General features: G+C 36.6%; 1 protein-coding gene across 11 annotated transcripts; it reads left to right on the forward strand.

Annotated features, from left to right (window-relative positions):
- Positions 1-1,705: 1,705 nt before the first annotated feature.
- On the forward strand, positions 1,706-14,299 carry LOC129309684 (bifunctional 3-dehydroquinate dehydratase/shikimate dehydrogenase, chloroplastic-like). 11 transcript variants are annotated; one of them, XR_008592944.1, is made up of 12 exons: positions 1,716-2,027; positions 2,385-2,411; positions 3,387-3,492; positions 4,111-4,338; positions 4,706-5,052; positions 5,715-5,778; positions 5,895-6,003; positions 6,089-6,229; positions 7,677-7,825; positions 13,440-13,543; positions 13,660-13,704; positions 14,132-14,299. XR_008592944.1 is itself a non-coding variant. In XM_054951349.1 (12 exons), exons 1-11 carry the CDS (start codon positions 1,801-1,803, stop codon positions 13,701-13,703), a joined length of 1,605 nt encoding a protein of 534 aa, XP_054807324.1. In that variant the 5' UTR covers positions 1,727-1,800; the 3' UTR covers position 13,704; positions 14,132-14,299. The 11 variants fall into 11 exon arrangements, 7 of the variants coding, with proteins under 7 accessions (XP_054807331.1, XP_054807324.1, XP_054807325.1 ...); XM_054951349.1 differs by having other exon boundaries at positions 1,727-2,027; positions 13,381-13,543; XM_054951353.1 differs by having other exon boundaries at positions 1,729-2,027; positions 4,111-4,329; positions 13,381-13,543.
- The last annotated feature ends 280 nt before the right edge of the window (positions 14,300-14,579 follow it).

Genomic DNA, 14,579 nt, shown 5'->3' on the forward strand with positions numbered 1-14,579 from the left:
TGAAAAGCATTTCCAAAGAAAACTTGCAATAGGTTTAGAGTTGATGTATAAGATAGTAGTACAACCAACACTACCATCTCTTTTCAACTTGATCATCTTGATACTCTAGTTCCTAATAAAGAGTGCTATCGGATGACAGTTCAAGCACAACCAAGTGGATTAAAGCTATGTGAAGAACTACTTTTGTCACTAACATCATACTAATGACATACATAAAAAAGAAAGTGACATTGATTGTGAAACTCCAATAAAATTTGACTAGGGTAATGGATAATCTCATTATGAAAAACAAGGTTCCCCTTTTGCCAAATCAAATTGAGGAGTATAATAATAACTCTTAATTGAAGATCAAGCCTATCTTTGTATGAGTAAGACAACATAAAAACAATTGAATTAAACAATCTAACAACCTCAATATCTGAAGAGTGGATAAACAAAGCACCAAACCATATAGGTCTGGTATAATTACAACTACCAACCAGATGCGATAGTGATTCAGAATTACGACATCCAAAGTCACATTGAAATTGTACGTCCAAATGATGTTTTTGATGAATGTCTCCAATTGGTAGTGCTGAATGGATTAGCTTCTAAATGAAAACAAGCAATTGGATGGATTACGATTAGCCATTGAGTTAGGAGTTGATTACATTGACATTGAACTTAAGGGTTCCTTTGATAATGCTGCTAAACCATTCCAATATGGCTCCAACAATATTGATATATGATCTATAAACCAAAATATTTTTTTACTGTGCTATGAGAAATTGTTTGGAGAGGCAGAAAAGTTTGGTTGGTTCAATTGATCTAATAATTCTAAAAATACAAATAAAAATTCTGATTATAGTATCATGGTTTGATCACTAGGGTTGTAAGACATGGATTAAATATAGTTACAGTTGAATTTTACTTGCTTTGTTTAAGATATATACACCATTCTTTGTATTTCTCATAAGTTATGCTGTTAGTTTCCTGGTTCTGTGATCTACACATTGAGATTGTACATCCAAATGATATTTTTGAAGAATGTCTCCAATACCCTAAATAAATTAGCTTCCATACAAATAAAAGTTGCTTTTGCAGCACTTTAATTTTTCAAAGAAAACTTAAAAAGGATTCATTCAAGAAAGAAGTTTGGTACTTGCAAATGGTTTAACAGAGTAAAAACTATTAGTTTTTTATGACTAAATCAGCTTATCTCCTTGAAAAAACAAAGAAAAAGGAGTCTTGAGAATGGCCTAAGCATCCTAAGTTTTAAGAACTTTCTATTTGGTATTAAACCACTTAAGAATTACTCCCTCTATTAAAAATATTAGGTATTTTTTTAGAGGTTGGATGTTAAAAATGTAAGATATTTTTAATATTTTAAGGTATAATTATTGTGTTTTTTTTCAAATGTCTTTAATGAAAAAATTATTTTATATTTATTTTAGAGGGATATACTATATTAAATAAATGTAAATATGAAAAGATAGTATTAATTTAAAGATAAATAATTATTTTGTTAAAAATAAAATTTAATTAAAATATTTTATATTTCTTATAGCGAGAGTGCTATCAGACTTGGTCCTGAAAAAAACAAAAACAAACAAAACTACACATGGACGAGTTTCAGGGTTTAGACAAAACAAAACTTGTGAACACATAGAGGCCTGGCAAGTTTACTTGCTTAACTAGTTACAGCCCAAAAGGCATTTTTGAACACTGGCTTTCGTTTTTGGGAGATGGTGATTTTCAATTTTTAAGAACAAGTGGACAAACTACAAAATTGCGTTGGCGGTGACCCAAATAAGTAAATCCATGCTTTTCGCCTACCACCACCAACCCATTTTTCTTTTGATTTTCCTTTTCGAGATACCAACGCCACCAACCAAAACTTGGTGGAAGTTGAAACCGATCACTGAGGCGCGTCACCGCGTGAGTGGCCACCAGGTATCCAGATTCATCAGAGCACAGCTTCCCCGCCTACTCCATATTTTCTGGAACAGCCTTCCACGCGCCACGGTGTCAAACAAGGCGCAATGGAGGTAATTCCATCTGGCTCACACCCTTCTTTGTTTATTTGTTTTCTGGTTGGTTCCAGAGATGATTCAATTTTCTGCCGGGGATTTAGGAGAAGCAATTTGTATATTAAAAGAAAAAAAATTTCCATGTTGATTTTTCTTTGCATGTCACTGTTTCGCTAAATCTGCTGAAAATTAAATCTTCCAAGTTGTTTGAGTATGGATGTTTTAATTGAGGTGAATTTAATTGCAAAGTTTTGTTTTTTGATGCGTGCTTTGTTCTGACACTATGTTGAGCAAATTGGATTTAGCTATTTATAACCATGGCTTGTCTTATGATTATTGCCTCTGCGTTTTTTGTTGTTGTTTTGGTGGTTTCAGCTTGCATCTTCTACTTACGGTCAAATGGTAAGTGAAGAAGGAACAAGGAAGAATGGAACCTTAATTTGTGTCCCTATAATGGGAGAGTCAGTTGACGAGATGAAGATTGATATGCGCAAGGCTAAAGCTAGTGGTGCTGACCTTGTTGAAATACGATTAGACTCTTTGAAGAACTTCTACCATATTGAAGATTTGAACTCTCTAATTAAAGAGCGTCCTTTGCCGGCAATATTTACTTATAGGTTTGGCAAAGTGGATTTCTATTACTCTTATATCTATTCTGATGTATGCCATGTCTGAGTAGTTGATTGGCATTACCAGTTTAGATAACGAATTCACTCTCTTTTCCTGAGAGGAGAAAAATCCAAGGACTAGCGTAATATAGACCAAAGCTATTTAAATGGTAGAACATTAGCCTTCAGTTGTGATAGGAGAGTATATAGAATTCGTCAGTGGTCACTTGCGGCAGCATCATTGCAGACTTCTTTTAATTGTTGCTACCTATGAAGATTACTTTGTACCGTCTGGCTTAAATGTAAAATGGTGACTCTCTCTAGGTTCTCCACAAAGCCTTACTTTGGTATTCGGAAAACAAAAGTAAAAGAAAGGTGAGGCAAATGTGGATTTATTAGGGTGCAGAAAGTATTCTACTTGCCAAGAGCCAAATTCTCAGATGCTTTGCTTGGGTATTGGTGTTACTTACAGTAGTATTTTCACTTGAGTTGGTCAACATTTTCTTTTAATTACAGTTTTTGGAGGCCTTTAGTTATTTGTGTTGAGTGTTACAGAGTCGAGGTAGTTAATCCTTTTTCTTGTGAACCCATTTCTTTATTTTCTTTTTTTAATTTCAAATATCTAAAAGTGATTGTTTAAATTTATCTACCATGCTCTGTTAATGCTGTTTAAATTTGTTCTTCCTAGATTTTAGCCGTAGATATAAAATTGCTGGCTTGAGTGTGGGATTCTTGTTTTCTCAACCACTCTAACTTTATGTTCTTCAAGGCCAAACTGGGAAGGTGGCATGTATAATGGCGATGAAAACAAGCGATTGGATGCATTACGATTAGCCATTGAGTTAGGAGCTGATTATATCGACATTGAACTTAAGGTGAGGATTCCTTTGATAATGTTGCTAAACCATTCTAATATGGCTCCAACAGTATCGATATATGATGTATAAACCAAAATATTTTTTTAATGTGCTATGAGAAATTGTCTGGAGAGGCAGAAAAGTTTGGTTGGTTCAATTGATCTGATAATTCTAAAAATACAAGTAAAAAAATTCTGATTATAGTATCATGGTTTGGTCACTAGGGCTGTAAGATATGGATTAAATACAGTTACAGTTGAATTTTACTTGCTTTGTTTAAGATATATATACCATTCTTTGTATTCTTCATGAGCTATGCTGTTAGTTTACTGGTTCCGTGATTTACAAATCAGTCAATCATCCTTATGATGCTGTAAGAAACCTGTATCCCATTGAGTAATAAGCTTTTCTTAGGGAATTCTTCTGCTAGATAAATGCCTTTAACTTCTTCCTACATTGGTGATCAAGGCTGCGTGTAGATATGTAAGGTGGTGAATTGGCAAAGCACTAATCCTTACCTAACATTTTAGCTCTTTTATCTCATTTGACAAATCCAGACACTGTCTTCACATTATTGGCTGACTGACGTCTAAAAATTAATGATGCTTCTTTTTGGTTTCTTTTGCATCTCCAAAGGTTGCTCGTCAGTTCTATGACTCCATACGTGGAAAAGAACTCAACAAAACCAAGGTTATTGTTTCATCACACAACTACCAATACACTCCATCAGTTGAGGATCTTGCCAACCTTGTGGCAGAGATACAAGCAACCGGGGCAGACATTGTGAAGTTTGCAACAACTGCCTTGGATATCACTGATGTAGCACGCATTTTTCAAATAACAACACATTCTCAAGTAAGCCACGTATGTAAAATTTTGGTCCATGGTTGATACATATAATGTGATAAACTTTAAAAATAATATTTTTGTTGTTTCTAACATATCATGTTAGCTATCTGAAAGAAGACTGAACTGATGGTATTTCAGAATTTTGCAGGACATGTTTTTCTTTTTTTTATGAATTTTCCTAATAAACTACGCTTTGAACAAGCTATCTAGTTTGCAAACTAATTTCCCTGATTTCTATAAGCTGTTGACCTAATGCATTAATGGAGTTATTATTGTAGGATAATGCTTCAAAGGTTGTTAGGAACTGAATTTCTTGTCATTGATGGAGAGCAATCTGGGTTTGGTCTCACGTGGAAGATATTATAATTAATGAAAATTTCAGGTTCCAATTATTGCACTTGTTATGGGTGATAAGGGCTTAATTTCACGTATACTTTGTGCAAAATTTGGCGGGTATCTCACTTTTGGCACCCTTGAGGCTGGACTAGTTTCAGCTCCTGGTCAACCAACCATTAAGGATCTGCTGCATCTATACAATTTCAGACGAGTGGGTCCTGATACAAAAGTACTCGGCATTATTGGAAAGCCAGTCAGCCACAGCAAATCACCCATATTGTATAATGAAGCCTTCAAATCAATAGGTTTTGATGCTGTTTACGTTCATTTACTGGTTGATGACCTTGCCAACTTTCTCCGGACTTACTCATCCACTGATTTTGTAGGATTCAGGTACTGACTTCCGTCATCTAATGTTTGATGCTGCTTATTTTTCTGCCATGGTTACACCATGGCATCAGTTTCTAATCCTTTTAACTGCTAGTCACCTTCCATGGGTTTGCTGAAGAATAGTGTATGATGAGTAAGATATTTATGTAGTCCTTTTTCTTAGTGGGTTGGGGTTGTTAAAATCTGGTTCCGCTGGTAGCAGTATACTGACCAACATTTTAATCCTAAAAATAGTTATTGAGGTAATTTATTGTCTCTAGCATTGATTGGGTAATGCCAATGAGGATGTGTCGAGGATGTGAATTCTTCTTAGGTTTTTTGCACAAGTTTGTTTAGTGATTTGATGTAAAGTTTTCAATTTTTAATTCTTGATTTATGTTGTCTTACATAAACCGTTAAGCATTGAAGGCATTTTTTTCTTTTAACAAATTTTCAGGCTGCACAGGGTGTGCTTTAGTTGGAGTGTACATCTTTTATGACACTATTGTCATTCTATTGAACTGCATCCATTCATGCATGCATGCGTACATGCATTATATATACCCACATATTATGTTTATGCAGGCAGGCAGATAAGCATTCCTTTATCATCTACCTCAGTGTTCTAGAGAATTTAAACTTTCACGACCAACTAGAATTTGATCTTTATCAGAATTTTATTTCAGTGTTACCATTCCTCACAAGGAAGCTGCACTTAAGTGCTGTGATGAGGTTGACCCAGTGGCTAAGGTATTTGATATTGATCTCACATTATAAAGCACCTGTCTGACAATCTTGGATCAGTGTATGATTAGCTTTTAACTTGCTGCTTTTGTATATAAATTTTTTAAATTGTTTACGTGCAGTCAATAGGAGCAGTGAATTGCATTGTAAAGAGATCTACTGATGGGAAGTTGATTGGATATAATACAGATTATGTTGGTGCCATTTCTTCCATTGAGGATGGTCTACGAGGTCTTTGTTACATTTATTGTCTAATCATCTGTTGTTGTCATTGTTTTTGGTAAGTATTCTTTTGACAATGACAATTTCTTGGCAGCTAAGGATCATAGCAAGACAGCTGCTTCACCATTAGCAGGTAAGCTGTTCGTTGTGATTGGAGCTGGTGGTGCTGGGAAGGCACTTGCTTATGGTGCAAAAGAAAAAGGAGCAAGGGTTGTGATTACCAACCGCACCTATGGTAACCTTCACAATTTGCAATGTCCTGCATGAAACACTCTGTCATCGGCATGGGAAGACAATTTTTTTTTCATTTTGCAAATATCAACAAGTCATCCTTTTCAATTTGATAGACCCAAGAGGACCGTTTGCCAACTTTATATGATTAACTTGCTCAAAGACCCTAGCAAGAGGGCCAAAGTGGACCAGTTGTCACAAAACACTGTTGCTTGAAGGAGAGAGAATGTGAGGGCAGGGTATGCATTTTTCAGGGTTGTGTGCAAATGTATTGCATAAGCAAGATTTGTATTCTGCGTGTGGTAGGAGTTTTTAATAATATTGGTTAAGGTACAAATCTACCTCTGAAGTTTCCATGCAAGGGTACCTGATATGAAGATTTTTTGTCACAATGTCACCTTAACATTTTTTTAATTTGGTACAGTGTTGCCCTGCTATTAGGTTTGACTGCATTGACTGTTGGTTGACCTGTTAATGCTTACAAGGCTTGCCTATGTGGATTAAAATTTCTTCCTTCTTTGCTACTTACCTTTTCTCTAGCTTCTACCTTCTCTTCTGATGGGTACCTAAGTAAGATGGAGAACCTTACCCCAAAAGCTAGTTATTAAAGTGGGAGAACCAACCCACTTATATACTTCATTGAGCATCCCATATTACTCAATGTGGGACTTGGTATCCCATACTATAAAGTCTTTATCAATTGGCCCCTATGGAAAGCCGACGTCTTGACGGCTACACTCCATGGCACTTGACTCGGTCTCCTTTCGTTAGAACCCTTTGTGGGTAGCCCTCTCTGGAATTGCCGACACCGAGGCTTTGATACCAATTGATGGGTACCTAAGTGAGACGGAAAACCCTACCTCAATGGCGAGCTGTTGAAGTGGGAGAACCAACCTACTTATATACTCTATTGAGCATTCTATATTACTCAATGTGGGACTTGGTATCTCATACTACCAAGTCTTTATCATCTTCCCTTCCATTTGATCATCCCTGCCCTCTCGATTATATCCCAATCACCAACCTCACCATCTCTAAGTTCAAGCAAATCATCAACTTTCCAATAACATCCATTCGGATGTCTTCCTTCTAAATCCAGAAATGTTGATCCAAGTGACTCACCATTCTTAACGGTCAATGTAACTAAACCCTATCAGTAAGGCAACATTGTACCAAATTAAAAAATGTTGGAGCGACATTTCATCAAAAACACTTATGGAAATTAGGTGCGCTTGTGTGAAAACTTCAAAGGTAGATTTGCACTTTAACCCTTAATATTGTTCTGTCCAAGCTCCATCACAAGTTTTGTCTTCAAGTTTGTAATGCTCTAAAACACCACGTTTCTTGCCCCTGTGCATTAATTATGTAGGTTTTCTGACAAACACAGCTGCTATCTATTACCTCCCTATCTTCAATTGTATTATTTAGGCTGGTGTATTATTTATGCATAGATCGTGCCAGAGAACTCGCTGATATGATCGGAGGAGAAGCTCTAGCCCTTGCTGACTTGGATAATTATCACCCGGAGGATGGCATGATTCTAGCCAACACAACATCAATCGGAATGCAACCAAAAGTTGATGAAACACCAATATCTAAGGTTTCACCTTTTTGATATGTTGCTTTCTTATATCAATTAGGTTATTAAAATCTTCGTATCAGAAGTTTTGAATCTTATCAGTGGTCAGCTATTATATATGGCCAAAATTTTCTAGGCTGTATCAGCCTTTTGCTTTATTAAAATATGGTTATTGATTGTGAAAATGCATACTTTTGTTACCTTTCTCTTCAGGTATCATGCGTGATATGTACGTTCATTGTATTTTGTTGTCTTTGAATATTGTGAGATTAGTCCTACTCCCTTGTTAATTCATTTTATGATGACCTGGCTATGTTAGGCAAGTTAAAAGTGGCACTCTGATATAGAGTTATAATAAGAAAGAGAGAGAAAGGAAGGTAATCAAAGGGAGCATGAAAGAGAAAGGGAGAGAGATGAGAGAGAGAAACAGAGGACAAGAGATTCAAAACCCAATTTCATTCGATAATTTCAGATCATCTGATTACAATAGCCCCTAACCCTTGTGTAGCCGTTGGCTCACTAACATTCCTAACTGTCTATTATGCCCTTTGCTAACCTGCTGACTTTCTCTTATTATATTTACATAATGATACCCCCTTCCCAAGAAACCTGTGCCCTCAAGGGTCAAGTACGGCATTAGAAGGGTACAACTTATAAGAATTACACATAGGAACTTAGGCATTAAACTCTTAAAGCCGCTACTTAACTGTTTGGTGCTGGAATAATTGGAAGCAATTGAATCAGATCTGACCCCAAGAGCATTTTGATCAATCCTCCTCTGCATCCCATCAAAACAAATGAGTAGATAGGGAAGAATTGAGTGATTAAAGCCCAGTTAAGAAATTCCTTCTTTATTAGGCTCATACAAATGATATAGGCCCTGTTAATCAAAGTGTAGACCCATGTATTGACTATTGATGATAGCTGGCATCCACCCATGAGACCACTCATCCAGTACCCACTTAAGATCGCTTTCACACATGTAGTATGATTTGATCTCCCTATTTAACCACCAAACCACTACTAACTCACCTCTTATCAAGTTGACAGTATAAATTTTTTGTCTTTCTCGATGCAAAGAATTTTTTGATGCGCCATTAGAAGTCTCATTTTCTGATAGAGATTGAGAAAGATGAGTATAAATAATACAACTTTTAAGTTTTGTGGTGGTAAAAAGAAATTTAGGATGTATAAATTATAGGCATTGAGATATTTGGGACATGGTTTTTTTGTTCTGGATGAGTTAAACCGTCAAATGTTAGCATGAAGGCACTCAAATCTCTTGCTATTGAACATGAGTACAATTGAAGGCCAGAAAATCAAATCTGTCTAACTATTTAAATTTACTTATTGTGGGAATACAGTATCATTATTGTGAATAATTAGCATTTATTGTCATTATTAGGATTTATTAGCATTTATTAGGTTTTACCTCACTTGATGTGTGTATGTATATATAACTTCAGTTTGTACATTAGAACACACATGAATAAGAAATACACTTTCTCTCTCTCAAAATACCACATGTTATCAAAGCATCAGGCTCAAAAATTAAAATTAGGTTAGTTCTGGAATGGCTGGAATGAGACTTTCTGAACAATATGTGAGGGCATCTGTGTGGACAATGGTAGAGCGAGTTTTGAATCTCACCGCCACCCTAGATGTACTTAGGAGGCTTTGAACGGTGAAACCTAGGACGGCAATGGCGAACGGCAGTGCGTGTGGACCACACATGCCACCCCTACGATCTGCGTCAGCAAGCTTCTGGCAGCACTTGTTAGCTTCGTTCAGGATCTGATCTCCTCAGACGGCGACGATGCACTCTCTCTAGCCAGATCCAAGACAATCCAATGTATGGGTACATTGTTTTCAAACCATATCAGTCCATATGGTGTTGTTTGTGCCTTGTTTGTTGGGTTTGGAGTTCTATTGGGTTGTGGCTTTTATTTTCAATCTATTATGAAGTCTTCCCCTTATTTGAAGTGCTATGTATACTCTTCTATAGTGTTGTGGCTATTTTTTCCAGAACTACACCTATGGCATTAGTGGCAAAAAAAAGGTTCCTTTCTTCAAGCTTTAAAGACAACTCGAAGTGCAGTGGTGTGGATTGTGGATTCCGGGGCATTCGATCATATGACTAACTATCATCAATTGTTAGCACCTTAGCACCTATGGCGGGGAAAGGGAGTATCCATATATCAGATTCTATTGTTTTGGAATCTGTTCTCCATGTGCCAAAGCTTGAATGCAATTTGCTTTCAATCAGTCAATTGACCGGGCAGTCAAATTGTTTTGTTTAATTTCCCTATCCCATTATGTGTTTCAGGACCTATCATTTGGTGTGACAGCCGACAGTGCCAAGGAGCATGAGGGGCTGTATTATTTAGAGGTCGTCACTCGAGTGGATAACTCACCTATTGTTGGTAATTCTATGTTTACCTCTAACATTAATAATTTTATGTTATGGCATAAGAGGATGGGTCATCTTAATTTTCACCACCTTCAACGATTGTTTCCAACTTTATGCCGTAAGCTGAATTATAGTGAAATCCGGTGTGAGGTGTGTGAACTTGCCAAACACCATCTAACTTCCTTTCCTAGAGCCAAAAATACACACCCACCAACCTTTCACAATCATTCACAATGACCTTTGGGGGCCATCTCGTACTCTAAACTGTACTCAAACAAAATGATTCATTTTCTTCATTAATGAGCATACTCGTATTTGTTGAGTTTATCTGTTAAAGAATAAGTTTGAGGCTGCATCTACATTCATGAGTTTTTTCACCATGATCAAAAACCAATTCAATGCTAGCATCCAAGTCTTACACACTGATAATGGCACTGAGCACTTCAACCAGTCTTTGAGTCATTCCCTCCAGATGCATGGTATTGTCCATACAAGTATTCGTGTCTATACACCTCAACAAAAGGGGGCTACAGAAGAAAAAATAGACATATCCTTGAAGTTGCAAGAGCATTCATGTTCACTTGCAATGTGCCAAAGTTTTATTCCGGGGATGCCATTTTATCTGCGACCTATCTCATTAATCAAAAGCCTAGTCGAATCTTATCCTCTGAAACTCTTCTTCAAAAATTGCATAGTGTTTTTCCTACATCCCATATTGAAACCAAACTTCTGCTTCGGGTATTTGGTTGCACAGCCTTTGTTCATATCCACCAAAACAGTAAACTCGAACCTCAAGCTATCAAGTGCATCTTTCTTGGCTATTTTCCTACTTAGAAAAGATACAAATGTTTTGATTTTGTTTCTAAACGCACCCTTGTAAGCCTTGATGTTACCTTTCATGAAGAAACTCCCTTTTATTGCAATTCTTCAATCCAAAGGGAGAGTGTAGGTGAATCTTAGACTTGAGAACCAGCACCTTATACAAAATATGTACTTCTTGAGCCCTCACTAGAATCATTACCTTCACCATCTTTTCCGTCAAACACCCTACCTTCACCAACTTCTTCTCTTATGCCAAAGTTTTAGGAAAACAAGAAAACACAAGGAGATGTAAAAAGACCACAAAAGGAAGAGTTATTGGTTTACACTTGAAAGAAAAAATCAAAAGATAGTGAGAAATTTGTATTTGAGGCACCAAGAGAGTTAGAACCAGATATAGTTCTTGAAGCTGAAGTATCAAGGATTGATCCATCTAGTAAAGCCATAGGATTCAGAACAAGGAAGTGAATCTGCTGAACTTGATCTTTCTATTGCTATTCGGAAACAACCTTGGACTTGTACTTTACATCCGATTTAAAAGCATGCATCCTACAAGGCTCTCTCTCCTAGTTATCGGGCCTTCATCACTAATTTGGATAAAGTTGTTATTCCTAACAGCATCAAAGAGGCACTGTAAATATCAGAATGGAGAAATGCAGCCATGGAGGAAATGAGAGCTTTGGAGGAAAATAGAACATGAGAGATTGTTGAGAGACCTAAAGTTAAGAAACTGGTTAGTTGCAAGTAGGTCTTTACCGCAAAGTATAAGGCTAATAGCATACTTGACAAGTTAAAGGCACAGTTAATAGCAAGGGGTTTCACCCAGATATATGGTATAGATTACAACGAGACGTTTGCACCAATGGCAAAACTAAACACTATCAAAATTTTATTGTTAGTAGCAGCCAACCTTGAATGGCAACTTCATCAACTAGATATCAAAAATGCCTTTCTAAACGAAGAATTGAAGGAAGAAGTCTTATGACTCTATCTTCGGGTTTGATAAAGGCAAAAGCAACAAAGTATGCTGGCTGAAAAAATCCCTGTATGGCTTGAAACAGTCACCTACTTTGATAGGTTTTCAAAGGTCCTGAAGTTAGAAGGTTTCAAACAAGGATTATTAGATCATATGATGTTTGTTAAGGCTGAGAGAGCTAAGAAGTGCATCCTTATTGTGTATGTAGACGATATAATTCTTACAGGAGACCATGTTGAGGAAATAGCAAGGATAAATACTATCTTTGGTAAGGAATTTGAAGTCAAGGATCTCGAGAACTTGAAGTACTTTCTTGGGATGGAAGTTGCAAGGTCAAAACAAGGCATATATATATCTCAAAGGAAGTACGTACTTGATCTTCTCAAGGAAACTGGCATGTTAGGTTGTAAACCTGAGGAAACTCCTATTGTGGTCTCCAGAAAGAAGAAAGATAGGAAGGAGGAGTTAGAAGGAGAAGACAACTCTAATAATGAGGTTGAAGAAGAAGAAGAAGACAATGAAAAAAAAGAAACGGTTGATAAAGACAAATATCAGAGATTAGTTGGAAAGTTGATTTATCTATCCCATACAAGGCCAAATATTGCTTTTGCTATCAGTGTAGCAAGTCAATACATGTGTGATCTAAGGAAGAAACACATGCAAGCTATATATATAAGGGATTGCTATTCAAGAGGCATCATTAGAGGACGATTGAGATCCATGCAGGTGCAGACTGGGGGGACCTATGGAGACAAGATATCCACCTCTAGCTATTGCTCGTTTGTGTGGGGAAACCTAGTAACTTGGAAAAGTCAAAAACAAAGAGTTGTATCCAGAAGCAGTGCTAAATCAGAATTGAGAGCATTAGCACAAGGAATCATAGAAGAGCTATGGATAAGAAGGGTTATGGAAGAAATACAGGTCAGAATTGATCCACTAGTGAAGTTGTATTGTGACAACAAGGTTGCCATAAGCATGGCGTTGAATCCTATACAACACGAGAGATCCAAGCTTGAAGAAGTGGATAGGCATTTTATCAGAGAGAGTAGAGGAAAGCATTGTATGTTTGACATGCCTACCTATCAAGTTACAAGTTGTTGATGTGCTCACCAAAGGACTACCTAAGCCTACCTTTGAGAGTTATATAAGCAAGTTGGACATGATTAACATTTATAATCCAATTTGAGAGGGAGTATGGGAATATCATGTCATTATTGTAAATAATTAGCATTTATTGTTATTATTAGGCTTTATTAGTATTTATTAGGTTTTACCTCACTTGATGTGTATATATAGCTTCAGTTTGTACATTAGAATACACAGAATGAGAAATACACTTTTTCTCTCTCAAAATACCACACTTATTTGCAGCATGCTTTGAAGTATTACTCCCTGGTTTTTGATGCCGTCTACACCCCCAAAATGACTAGACTGTTGAAGGAAGCTGGAGAGTCGGGAGCTACTATTGTAACAGGATTGGAGATGTTTTTAGGACAGGCTTGTGAACAGTATGAGAAATTTACTGGATTGCCAGGTAAGTTGAATATGTAGGTTTAGCGAACTAAGTTCAAAGTTACCTTTTCACCCTTATTTGATCTGATTTGTTTGGATGTCTTATTTTCTTTTTGTAACTCCATTTTGCATGTGCAGCACCTGAGGAGCTTTTCAGAAAAATTTTGGCAGACTACCAATGAGGTTCGCAAGACTCAACCACAATTGACCATGTTTCACCACGTTTTCAAGTTCTAGTATTCCACTTCATCCAATTGGGTTGACTTTGTTTTGGAATGGAAATTAGTGGTGGATATGATTGCTTCTCTGGCTTTTAAATTACTTGTGATCAGTATATGCTACGACTTCCATTTTCCTCTACTTTCTAAGAAAATTGATTTTTTTTTTTCGTCTTTTTGAGAAGCACTAATTAGTTTTTTGCTCTCAAAGTCACTGTAATAGTAAATAATGCATAGTGCTTCTTATGTAGCTACCTCCATTGATGTATCTTATATCTGTTTGAGAATTTGTATTTTCTGTGTTTTATGCAATATCTTGAGCTATGACCGCAGATCTTATTAACTAGGTTTATGTCTAATGGTCTTTCTCATAATTTCTGTTTATGCATTAGGATGAGTTCAATAGTGCCAGTCAACATGTGAAAAAGCTGAGGGTTTTGGCATACAGATTTTCGTTATATCTCACGATGCTGGAAGGTCAGTGCTGCTTGCATCCATTGTTGCGTGTCAGAGCATGTGGGTTGTGAAACATGAACCTGCAAATAGAATAAGCCTCATTTTTTTTTTTAAAAAAAGAATTATTTGCACAATTTGTGGTCATTCGAATATCGTGCCACTTGCTTTTAGTTCATAGAGATTTGCTGCAGTTCTCAGTGTCTTCTGATAGAACAAATGTCATTGGGTGATTTCTTTTTTTTTTTTAAAGGGTTCTTGGACAATTACAGATGTATTGCCGACATAAACTTGGTCTCTATTCCCCCGCCCCCCCAAATTCTGTTGCATTTTTTAATTTTCTAAGTTGCCATGAAAATTGGACCTTCGCTTAGCCTAATTACTGGG

This window comes from Prosopis cineraria, unplaced genomic scaffold (genome assembly GCF_029017545.1).
Source record: "Prosopis cineraria cultivar Desert tree isolate PC_DT_omini unplaced genomic scaffold, ASM2901754v1 PC4, whole genome shotgun sequence".
Taxonomy (NCBI): domain Eukaryota; kingdom Viridiplantae; phylum Streptophyta; class Magnoliopsida; order Fabales; family Fabaceae; genus Prosopis; species Prosopis cineraria.